This window comes from Cucurbita pepo, chromosome 16, assembly GCF_057944985.1.
Source record: "Cucurbita pepo subsp. pepo isolate OVF chromosome 16, ASM5794498v1, whole genome shotgun sequence".
Lineage (NCBI taxonomy): Eukaryota > Viridiplantae > Streptophyta > Magnoliopsida > Cucurbitales > Cucurbitaceae > Cucurbita > Cucurbita pepo.
The window spans coordinates 10,409,285-10,421,437 of NC_141813.1; the positions used below are offsets into that span (position 1 = coordinate 10,409,285).

At 39.1% G+C, this 12,153-nt stretch overlaps 2 protein-coding genes and 1 long non-coding RNA gene across 4 annotated transcripts; 2 read left to right on the forward strand and 1 right to left on the reverse strand.

The window, feature by feature from the left end:
• Positions 1-1,442: 1,442 nt before the first annotated feature.
• LOC111776748 (squalene synthase 8) lies at positions 1,443-7,361 on the forward strand. Of its 2 annotated transcripts, none has more exons than XM_023656086.2 (14): positions 1,443-1,873; positions 2,888-2,930; positions 3,535-3,624; positions 3,732-3,807; positions 4,578-4,647; positions 5,642-5,785; positions 5,874-5,978; positions 6,079-6,225; positions 6,303-6,378; positions 6,483-6,571; positions 6,687-6,778; positions 6,876-6,921; positions 7,004-7,097; positions 7,172-7,361. In XM_023656086.2, exons 1-13 carry the CDS (start codon positions 1,679-1,681, stop codon positions 7,082-7,084), a joined length of 1,254 nt encoding a protein of 417 aa, XP_023511854.2. In that variant the 5' UTR covers positions 1,443-1,678; the 3' UTR covers positions 7,085-7,097; positions 7,172-7,361. The 2 variants fall into 2 exon arrangements, with proteins under 2 accessions (XP_023511854.2, XP_023511855.2); XM_023656087.2 differs by having other exon boundaries at positions 7,021-7,097.
• Positions 7,362-8,403: 1,042 nt separating this feature from the next.
• On the forward strand, positions 8,404-10,889 carry LOC111777028 (uncharacterized). Its single transcript, XM_023656472.2, has 7 exons — positions 8,404-8,834; positions 8,919-9,009; positions 9,102-9,247; positions 9,328-9,571; positions 9,647-9,751; positions 9,831-10,013; positions 10,088-10,889. The coding sequence occupies exons 1-7, from the start codon at positions 8,404-8,406 to the stop codon at positions 10,781-10,783; spliced, it is 1,896 nt and encodes a 631-aa protein (XP_023512240.2). The 3' UTR covers positions 10,784-10,889.
• LOC147789070 (uncharacterized) lies at positions 9,732-10,267 on the reverse strand. The gene is made up of 2 exons (XR_015412120.1): positions 10,128-10,267; positions 9,732-10,023 (listed from the first exon to the last, which is right to left on the reverse strand). It is a non-coding gene; the product is annotated as an uncharacterized LOC147789070 (long non-coding RNA).
• Positions 10,890-12,153: the final 1,264 nt, after the last annotated feature.

The following is a 12,153-nucleotide window of genomic DNA, read 5'->3' on the forward strand; positions in this document are numbered from 1 at the left end:
ACATGGTCATATAAATATTTCAAAAAGTGAGAATAATAGTGAATATTATTCTCACAGACCAACACTTATATTTTTAATATATTTTATCTTAATATACACGAAGATTCATCGGTTGTCACTCAGCATGTAACTGTTCAAAGCCAAATACAATTATGTAGAAGAAAGAACGCTATTTTCATTTTTGTACGATAATTAGTATTATCCGCCATGTGTGACAACATTAAATATCCTATATTTAATGATTTAGTTGATGTGGTTAAGAAATTTAATAAGATCGTTGAGAAATTTAATGAGGACATGGTACACGTCACTTCCAATATATTATATTAAACATATTTTAATTATTAAAAAAAAATCTTATATTATGAAATACTTAAGTCATTTTTTTATTTTTTATTTTTTATTTTATTTTATTTTTATAGTTTGGCTTAGATTATGAGGCTGTTTTATAAAAATTAGTGTCTAAAATTAAAAATAAAAAAATAAATAAATGGTTATTTGAATTATTTGAATTTAATATTTTTGAAAGTTAATAATTATAGGATAAGATATTCCAATATCAATAAATAGTTTTTAAAAATGAATTAAAAATAAATTATTATTATTATTGTCTACTTCTTAACAACAAATTTGACTGATACACCCACGTGTCTAAACAATGCCTCTCCCTTCCACCTAATTTATTTATTTTTATTACTATTAATGATTGAAGTGAATAAAAAAAAGTTAAATTACGAAATAACCCCTACCATGAAGTTTTTATTTGTTTGAGAAATACAAAAATATCTAAATTATTTAAAAATCAACAAAATTAAATTTCATAATTTTATTGAAATATTAATTTTTTAATCTCAATTTAATTTCAACACGTAATAAAAGAAAAAAGGGAAAGAATAAAAGTATTTTTTTAAATGAAATATGAAAAGTTAAGGGTATCGGTACGTTTTATAATTGTAGAAGAAGACTGAAAGACCTCGTACCAATTGAGATGTATTCCTTTCGAACAAAGTACACTATAGAGTCTCTTTTGATGTCTATGTAGCCCTCGAACAAAGTATACCTTTGTTTGACATATGAGTCACTTTTGACTACACTTTCGAGACTAGCAATTTCTCTTCTCTAGGTCTATGTAGCCCTCGAATAACCTCTCTTTAATCGAGGCTCGACTTCTCTCTAGAACCCTCGAGCAAAGTACACTCTCTGTTCCACATATGAGTCACTTTTGACTACACTTTTAAGGCTAGCAATTTCTTCTCCCCTGAGATCTATGTAGCCCTCAAACAGTCTCCTCTTAATCGAGGCTCAGCTCCTCTCTGGAGCCCTCGAACAAAGTACCCATTTGTTCGACATATAAGTCACTTTCGACTACACATTTGAGGCTAATAATTTCTTTGTTTGACACTTGAATATTCTATTGGGCATGAATTTGATACCATGTTAGAGATTAAAGCAAGAAACAATGAGCCAAAGTTTTCTTTTAAAATTTCCCTCTTAAAAAATTCGGGTCGTCTTCTTCAAGTAGATGGAGTCCACCCTTGATTCAGTTACCAGTCATTTGGGGTTGAATTAATCGGTTTCTTTGATTGAAGAAGAGGATCCCCATTTGAAGGATCGGGGATTTCTTCTACGGTTTGATCGGCGAGAGATCTGAAGCTCTGTGGATTCTTGGTGCTTTGAAATGGGGAGTTTGGGGGCGATTTTGAGACATCCAGATGACATTTACCCGCTTCTGAAACTGAAAATGGCTGCCAGACATGCCGAGAAGCAGATCCCGCCGGAGTCTCATTGGGGATTCTGCTACACCATGTTGCATAAGGTCTCAAGAAGTTTTGCTCTCGTTATTCAACAGCTTAAGCCCGAGCTTCGGAATGCTGTAAGTTGGAGATCAAGTGTTTCGTATTTGGCGTTTCTTTAGTTGAATGAATCTGTTTCGTTTCCTGGTTGATGGTGTTGATGATGATATTTAGCGTAGAATCTGATGAACTGAGGAAGATCCAATTTATTGCTCGAATATCGCCATCAATATCCTGTTTGAAAGTTGAAAAAAAGGGATATAGGATCATAGCAAATCATATCTTATGTTTTAGAATTGATTTAGAACACTGTTTTGGTTGAAAATCTGGAAATCATATAACAATTAGTTTAACGAAATTACTTCCCGTAAAGTTGTGGTGGCTTTTGATTTAGCAGATCACAAAAATATTTGAAACTATTTGTAAAGTGGGTGAATTAAATGAATTTGGTTTGTAGTTATCCCTTAAGCAAGATATATAATAGTAACGATCCAGGTCCACCGCTAGCTGATATTGTCCTTTTTGGGCTTTCCCTTAAGGTTTTTAAAACGCCTCTGCTAGGGAGAGGTTTCCACACCCTTACCTCCACAACCAATGTGGGATTTCACAATCCACCCCCTTCGGAGTCCAGCGTCCTCACTGGCACTCGTTCCCTTCTCCAATCAATGTGACCCCCCAATCCACCCTCTTTGGGGTCCAGCGTCCTTGCTGGCACACCGCCTCGTGTCCACCCTCCTTCGAGGCTCAGCCTCCTCACTAGCACACTGCCTTGTGTTCACCCCCCCTTCGAGGCTCAGCCTCCTCGCTGGCACATCGTCCGTTGTCTGGCTCTGATACCAAATGTAACGGTTGAAGCCCACTACTAGCAGATATTGTCCTCTCTAGACTTTCCCTTCTGGGCTTCCTCTCAAGGTTTTTAAAATGCATATGCTAGGGAGAGGTTTCCACAGCCTTATAAAAAATGTTTCGTTCTCCTTTCCAACTGATGTGGAATCTCACCATCCTTGTCTTACTTTTTAATGAAATTGAAACCATTTATCCATATGTTTATCCATCATAATGTTTCTGATTGTGTCATTTTCGTTTGTTTGTAGGTATGCATATTCTATCTTGTTCTTCGAGCCCTCGACACTGTTGGTATGTAATGAACTCTTACTGCTTTGAGATCCTTTTGTATGTGCCGCTAGCCTTAAGTTTGAGAAATTTAATGGTTTTTTCTTCTGTAATAATGACTATAATGGCATTTTGGTGGGTATCTAAGTTTGTAGCTTAGCCCTGAGATAAGAGGTAAGGTAGATTTGACTCGAATCCTGGACCTGATCATTAATCCTACACCAGTTAATGATATGATGGGAGAAGTTTCTCTTTTGTCATTTTTGCATCAATGCTGACCTAGTCGAGGCTCGTCCATGCTCAATCCCAATGGACAAACCTTCGTTCCGTTTTGCTCCTAACTCTATAATCCAGCCGTCTTCCCTAATCCCAGCAAGCCTTCCTCTCCAAGGCCTAGCCCTCTTTCTCAACTCGAGTCTTTCTCACTCGGGTACTCATAATCTTCGTAGTTGGCAATTTCACTTGAAGACAATCATCCCATCTTAGTATGTTAACCGAGAAAAACTCGTTATCTTTTTTCTAATTATATAGATACGTATGTATGTACGAAGAACATGTAGAAATTCATGCTGGTTTCTTTTTTATGTGGATTAGCCTAATGGTCCTAAAATTTATATTGTCTTTACAGAGGATGATACAAGCATACAAACAGATATCAAAGTGCCCATTCTGAAAGCTTTTCACTGTCATATATATAACCGTGATTGGCATTTTTCATGTAAGTATGTTACTTGTATTTCTGTGCATATGAGTACGATGTTATAAGAATGATTTTTATTTAAGATCTCTTCTTCTGCTAAAGTATGTTCTTTGTTCTATATTTAGGTGGCACAAAGGACTATAAAGTTCTTATGGACGAGTTTCATCACGTTTCAACTGCGTTCCTAGAACTCGGGAGAGGGTTGGTTACTGGAACCTACTAATTCCTGCCTGATGCTTTCTGAAAAAGACAACTAATTATTGATCAAGACCTGTTTCCTTCTATAAGTGTAGTGATAGATTTATTCATTGGATTCTATCCTTTTAATGAACTACAACGACTAGTTAAGGGCGGGTGGTTGTGAGATCCCACATCGGTTGGAGAGGAGAACGAAGCATTATTTATAAGGGTGTGGAAATCTCTCCCTAGCATATGCGTTTTAAAAACCTTGAGGGGAAGCCCAAAAATGACAATATGTACTAACGGTGGGCTTGGGCTGTTACAAATAGTATCAGAGCCAGACACTGGGCGATGTGCCAGCGAGGACGCTGGGCTCCGAAGGGGGTGAATTGTGAGATCCCACATTGGTTGGGGAGGAGAACGAAGCATGGATGTAGAAACCTCTCCCTAGCATACGTGTTTTAAAATCCTTGAGGGTAAGCCCGAAAAGGAAAGCCCAAACGGTGCGATGTTCTTTCTGATTTTAATTTACTGCATCCTTGCAGTTACTTCTGTTATTGTTTTCAAAAGGAACAAGCTTTTATGACTACAAAAAAATAGAACTACAAGAGATTAGATCAATAACTTGTCCAAGTCTAGTGTAACCTTTTCACTTTGGTATCAAATAAAAAGGCCTCCAATTTGTCGAAGTTTTTAGAATGGAACATCAGAAAATCTTTTGCATAGAACATCTCTGATTCTGACCAAAAGTTCTTCCGTGCTTAACTCTCTGTGCTGAATTGATTCTGCAGGTACCAGGAAGCAATTGAGGATATCACGAAACGGATGGGCGCAGGAATGGCCAAATTCATTTGCAAAGAGGTACAACAAGTGTCTTGCATTTGCATATTTAGTATATTAGACCCAATAGTTTTCTTATGTTGGGTAGATATTATCCTCTTTGGGTTTTCCTTCCAGGGTTCCCCTCAAGGTTTTTAAAACGCGTCTGCTAGGGAGAGGTTTCCACACCCTTGTAAAAAAATGTTTCGTTCTCCTCCCCCACTAATGTAGGATCTCACAATTCACCTCTCTCTGAGGCCCAACGTCTTCGTTAGCACACGTTCCTTTCTCCAATCGATGTGGGACCCCACAATCCATTCCTTCGGGGCCCAGCGAACTCGCTGGCACTCGTTCCCTTCTCCTATCAATGTGGGATCCCTCAATCCATCCCTTCAAGGCCCAGCGTTCTCGCTGGCACTCGTTCCTTTCTCCTATCGATGTGGGACCCCCCAATCCATACCTTTGGGACCCAGCGTCCTCACTGGCACTCATTCCCTTTTCCAATCGATGTGGGACCCCCCAATCTATCCCTTTGGGGCCAGCGTCCCCGATGACATTCGTTCCATTCTCCAATCAATGTGGGACCCCCCCAATCCATCCCTTTGAGCCCAGCGTCCTCGCTGACACTCGCTCCCTTCTCCAATCGATGTGGGATCCCCCAATCCATCCCTTCGAGTTTCAACATCCTTGCTGGCACACCGGCTCGTGTCCACCCCCCTTCAAGGTTCAACCTCCTCGCTGGCACATTGCTCGGTGTCTGACTCTGATACCATTTGTAACAGTCCAAGCCCATCGCTAGCAAATATTCTTTGGTCTCTTCCTCAAGGTTTTTAAAATGCGTCTGCTAAGGAGAGGTTTCCACACCCTTATAAAGAATACTTCGTTCTCCTCCCCAACCGACGTGAGATCTCACATTTTCTTTTTCCTTCCCACCCAATAGAGTAATATATTAGTAATGGTTAGTAAGGAACGTAGCTGAAGTAATGCATTGATTGGAGAAGAGAACTGAAACATTTCTTCTCTTCTCTTCTTGTAGGTAGAGACAGTTGAAGATTATGATGAATATTGTCACTACGTAGCTGGACTTGTCGGACTAGGTTTATCCAAGCTGTTCCACGCTTCGAAGTCAGAGGATTTGGCACCCGATTCTCTTTCAAATTCTATGGGATTGTTTCTTCAGGTCAGCTATTATAATTGAAACGATCATTGTGCTTTCGAACAATTCATTTTGACTCTGATGTACTCTTTTTCGAACTATTATAACACAGAAAACGAATATTATTCGAGATTACTTGGAGGATATCAATGAGATTCCAAAGTCTAGGATGTTTTGGCCTCGTGAGATTTGGAGCAAATATGCTGATAAATTAGAGGTGCACAAGTCTATATACCTTCTGCCGCCTTTTGGTTTCTTCTTTCGTCTTCGTCGTCTTCTTGTCTTATCGACTCGTTCCACTCTTGTCTGCATTACAGGATTTTAAATATGAGGAGAATTCAGTCAAGGCCGTGCAATGCCTCAATGATTTGGTCACTAATGCTTTGATCCATGTGGAGGATTGCCTAGAATACATGTCTAACTTGAAAGATCTTTCCATATTTCGATTTTGTGCAATCCCTCAGGTATGAAATAAATGTTGCTGTGTTCATCTCTTTCATGCCAAGAACAGTATTTGGACATCTATTTCATGTTATGATAGATTATGGCAATTGGAACTCTAGCATTATGCTACAACAATGTCGAAGTCTTCAGAGGGGTCGTCAAAATGCGTCGGGGTACGATTTCCATTGACTGTTTCATTTTGTACAAATCCCAAAAAGGGAGCTAGCCTTCATGGAATCGACCTATAGCTTGAATTTTTATGGTGTCCGTTCTACAGGTCTTACTGCAAAGGTCATTTATCGAACGAAAACGATGGCTGACGTATATGGAGCTTTCTTTGATTTCTCTGTTATGCTGAAGGCTAAGGTTGAAATCTTCCTGTCAGTCTCGGTGATTGCTCGGGGACTGTATATCGTTTTTCTGCATAAATATCGCATCATCTAACGTAGCTTAATGAAACCAACTTCCTTTGGTAATACAGGTCAACAGCAGTGATCCTAATGCTTCTAAAACCCTGAGCAGGATTGAGGCAATACAGAAAACATGCAAGCAGTCGGGGCTCTTGAACAAGAGGTTCGTATTTTTCGTCCTCGGTCGATTTCTTACCTATCTTTCAACCTTAAAATCCTCCGAGCACTCTGAAACGTTCCATCGTGTTATTGTTCACCAGGGAATTGTATGCAGTAAGAAGTGAGCCCATGTGCAATCTAGCTGCGGTGAGTTTCTATTACTCGATCACATCAAGAACGATATCGTTGTAGTGTAAGAATATCTGATGATGTTTTTGTTTCGATCTAGATTGTCGTACTTTTCAGCCTATTATGCATCATTCTCGCTTATCTCTCCGCTAAACGGTTACCAACTAACCAACCAGTATGAGCGTCAAACTCCGGTAAGATCAGTATAAATCAAACACAAGAATGTATGTCATCGTTTATGTTCTTAGTTCGGTTTCCTCGGATGCAGGGTACAAGTTTCAACAGAACGCACCACAAACATGGGCAGTATGTTTCAGTTTGTAGCTCAATTATTGTCTGAGTTTTGTTTGAATATTACAATGGCTGTAATTTAGTGTTTGTTTAGTACAGAGCATGAAACAAGTGAAATTCTGTAACCTTCTAATTTTCTAATAAGGGATTAAGTCTTGGAATTATAATTTCTTCACAAATGCTGTTCATCACGTTCTCTGTTTCAGTACCCTGTGGATTGTTTATTTGTTCTTTTCCAGAATTTTTTTTTTTTTTAAAAAAAGTTTTTTCTTTTAAAATTTGAACTTCCAAATACTAATTTAGCTCGTATTACTCGTGTTTTATATTTGTATTATCAAATGGTGCTAATCATGGCCAAAATGAAAAAGGTTGCAGGCAGCTCAAACCGATGGCCACGTGCCTTTCGACTTGATATTAGGCCATGACTCACCCTAAGTTGAAGTCGAAAGAATCTCTATACTTCACTTATTATACTAAAAAATGGCACTAAACGATGCAAAATAAATAAACGCAGTTAATGAATACAACTCTCTAGTTTAATAAATCACGTCTCATATAAATTTAAACAGATTCATTTTTCAAAAAAAAAAAAAAAAAAAAAAAAAAACCTATCTATTAGATTTACAATCAAATTTCAATCATGTCTTATAAAATTTTAAACAAATTCAATTTTTTTAAAAAAGACCAACTTATCTTATTAGATTTAGAATCAAATGATTATATTGATTTTCTTCTCCAGAAACAGGCTAGATTCCATAGCATCGTCTTTTGTAACGATCAAGACTGGTAAGCCCATCGGTCCACGTTGTCCATGTACCAGTAGAAGATTCAGCAGCCACAGCGGCCCCTGTTTTCTCGGGTGGAACTCCCAGTTGAGGAGTTACTCAAAATGCTGCCAAGATATCAGTATCTTTGGTTTCATATTCAGGAGTATAATAAGTAAATAGATCAGACGTATTAAACACCAAAATTGAAATTTCATGAAAATCCTGAACAAAGAAGTAAAATTAAGATTTAAATATTTTTCCAAGAATATAAAGCATAGATAAGAAATTGAAAATCAGTTTTTTAAAAGCCGTTGGAGGCCGCCGCCTCAAACGGAGGAGAAAGTGATATTCAGGGACTACCAAACTGACTATAAAAAGAGGCGTAACCAACCTAACGATATAACAAAATTCAAAGTCCTGTTAAGTTTTGCTCACCGGGAAGATGATGAAGGTGACAGTATCCTCAATCCTAGTACTTTTACTCTGTGGCTGGCCGGCTTTGGCTGCTGCTCATGACGACCATGTCAAGTACAAGGACCCGGCACAGCCGCTAAACGTCCGAATCAAGGACCTAATGGATAGAATGACTCTAGCAGAGAAGATTGGGCAGATGACCCAGTTGGATCGCTCTGTCGTCACACCGGAGATCGTTAGAGATTACTCCATTGGCAGTGTGCTTAGCGGCGGAGACAGTGCCCCATCTCTACAGGCTACTGCACAGGTGTGGATTGACATGGTGAATTCATTCCAACAGGGCTCACTATCAAGTAGGCTTGGCATTCCAATAATGTATGGAATTGATGCCGTGCATGGTCATGGCATTGTTTACAATGCCACAGTCTTTCCCCACAATGTTGGTCTCGGCGCAACTAGGTGATAATATATGGATGGAGGATTCGAACCTGTCGTGCACCGACACAGAATTACTTGTGGCTAAATAGTTTTCTCATGTGACAGGGAACCTGAACTTCTAAGGAGAATTGGTGCTGCTACTGCTAGAGAAGTTCGAGCAACGGGGATCGATTATGTCTTTGCTCCATGCATAGCAGTATGTCTTCTTGAATTCATTTCCCCCTTTTACCACATTCCCACATTAAACCCTGTTTGATTCAAACAGAACTATGAACATTTTCATCTCAGGTCTGTAGAGATCCTAGATGGGGAAGGTGTTATGAAAGCTACAGCGAAGACCCCGACATCGTCAAAGAAATGACAGATATCATAATTGGGCTGCAAGGACAAATCCCATCTGGGTTTTCAAAAGGAGTTCCTTATGTTGGTGGAAGGTAACTTTTCAACCACTAGAGATTAGGAGGTTTATCCATTTCAAGGAACCTAATTGAAAAACTTCTTGGCCTCATAACAGAGACAAGGTTGCAGCTTGTGCAAAGCATTTTGTTGGCGATGGTGGCACAACAAGGGGTATCAATGAGAACAACACTGTGATCAGCAGGCATGGACTGTTGAGCATTCACATGCCAGGATACTATCACTCCATAATCAAGGGTGTCTCTACAATAATGGTTTCCTACTCCAGTTGGAACGGTAAGAAGATGCATTCAAATCATGAACTCATCACTGAGTTCCTTAAGAACACTCTCAAATTCAGGGTATGTATTACACTAAATCTTCATGAATGATATGTTTATACAAGCCCCTAAATTTGAACGCACAAACTATTGCAGGGTTTTGTAATTTCTGATTGGGAAGGTATTGATAGGATCACAGACCCAGCTCATTCAAATTACACATTCTCGATTCTATCAGGAGTTCAAGCAGGAATAGACATGGTAAGATTATCAACATAGGCAATGTCAATGAACATGGCATCTTAGATCTTACAAAACTAGTTTTACTGTCGTGTTTCAGTTTATGGTTCCTACAAATTACAAGGAGTTCATCGATGGCCTTACCAACCTTGTCAACAGCAAGGCTATTCCGATGTACCGAATCAACGACGCTGTAAGGAGGATCTTGAGAGTCAAGTTCGTAATGGGGCTGTTTGAGAATCCATTGGCCGATGACAGATTTGTAAATGAGCTTGGAAGCCAGGTTAATTGACCTAAAAACACAAAGAAACTCAGTTTGAATATCATTTTGACAAATCTAGCAATTCAATTGAACAGGAACACAGAGATTTGGCAAGAGAAGCAGTGAGGAAATCACTTGTTCTATTGAAGAACGGCGAAAATGCAGATGATCCAGTTCTTCCTCTGTCGAAGAAGGCGCCGAAGATCTTAGTAGCCGGAACTCACGCTGATAATCTAGGTTACCAGTGCGGCGGTTGGACGATCAAATGGAAAGGACTCAGCGGCGACAATCTCACAACCGGAACCACCATCCTCCAGGCGGTGAAGAAAAGCGTCGATCCAAACACGGAGGTCGTACACGACGTAAGTCCAACGGCAGATTACGTGAAGGCGAACAACTTCACGTACGCCATTGTCGTGGTAGGAGAACCGCCGTACGCCGAGACCAATGGCGACAACTTGAACCTGACTATCCCGGAAGGAGGCTTGGACACGATCCAGCACGTGTGCAACGTCGTCAAGTGCGTCGTTGTCCTCGTCTCCGGCCGACCCCTGACGATTCATCCGTACATGTCGCAGTTGGACGCGCTGGTGGCAGCATGGCTGCCGGGAACAGAGGGCGAGGGCGTCGCCGACGTACTGTTCGGTGATTATGCGTTCACCGGAAAGCTGGCGAGGACGTGGTTCAAGACCGTGGATCAACTTCCGATGAACTATGGGGACGAGAATTACAATCCGCTTTTCCCTCTGGGATTTGGGCTTACAACCGAGCCTGTTAACAAATCTAGCTAGGGCTTCTGTTCATAAAGAATTAGGAGTTCTAAATTTTTTTATTTTCTTATTTTTATTATTTATTTTAGTTTTCCTTTATTTATTTTTTCTAGTAATTACTGGTTGACATTTTTTTGTTGCGTTAACTCGGCCAACCCGAACATAGAGTTGCGTTAACTCGGCCAACCCGAACATAGAGTTGCGTTAACTCGGCCAACCCGAACATAGAGTTGCGTTAACTCGGCCAACCCGAACATAGAGTTGCGTTAACTCGGCCAACCCGAACATAGAGTTGCGTTAACTCGGCCAACCCGAACATAGAGTTGCGTTAACTCGGCCAACCCGAACATAGAGTTGCGTTAACTCGGCCAACCCGAACATAGAGTTGCGTTAACTCGGCCAACCCGAACATAGAGTTGCGTTAACTCGGCCAACCCGAACATAGAGTTGCGTTAACTCGGCCAACCCGAACATAGAGTTGCGTTAACTCGGCCAACCCGAACATAGAGTTGCGTTAACTCGGCCAACCCGAACATAGAGTTGCGTTAACTCGGCCAACCCGAACATAGAGTTGCGTTAACTCGGCCAACCCGAACATAGAGTTGCGTTAACTCGGCCAACCCGAACATAGAGTTGCGTTAACTCGGCCAACCCGAACATAGAGTTGCGTTAACTCGGCCAACCCGAACATAGAGTTGCGTTAACTCGGCCAACCCGAACATAGAGTTGCGTTAACTCGGCCAACCCGAACATAGAGTTACATGTATTCTGAGTATATTGTTTTAAAATAATTAAAAAAATTGACAATCCAACCCAATTTGAAATTAGACGGTGAGTTAGTCATCCGATGGTCTATAAAATTTTAATAATTTAAGTAAAAAATAAAATAAAATCTCATATAAATTAAGAATTAAATTATATAAAAAAAATCTAAAATAGAAATAAATTAAAAGAAATTTAATGAATTACGAAACAAATAGAGTGGGTAAAATTGGTTGATGAGTGGGTATTTTTCAATTCCTTTATATTATTTTTCCATTTAAAATATTATTTTTCCATAAATAATCATATAAAGATTGACCTCTTCTGTTTGATCCATAAAATTATTGCACCATTTATTGCTAATTTCAATCCCTAAATTTTATTTTAATTATTTTTTTAAACCATTTGCTTTTATATTCTACCTACCATTCATCATAATAAGTGCAACTAATTATAAATAATAAAAAATAAATAAAATAAAACTTTGTGGAAAAAATGACAATTAATTTTATTTTATTTTTTGTTATTTTTTAAATTATATATATATATAATATTCCCTCAATTCTTAAAATTATTTTTTTAACAATTTAAAAAATAATTTTTTAAAATACATATTAAAATTAAGTGAC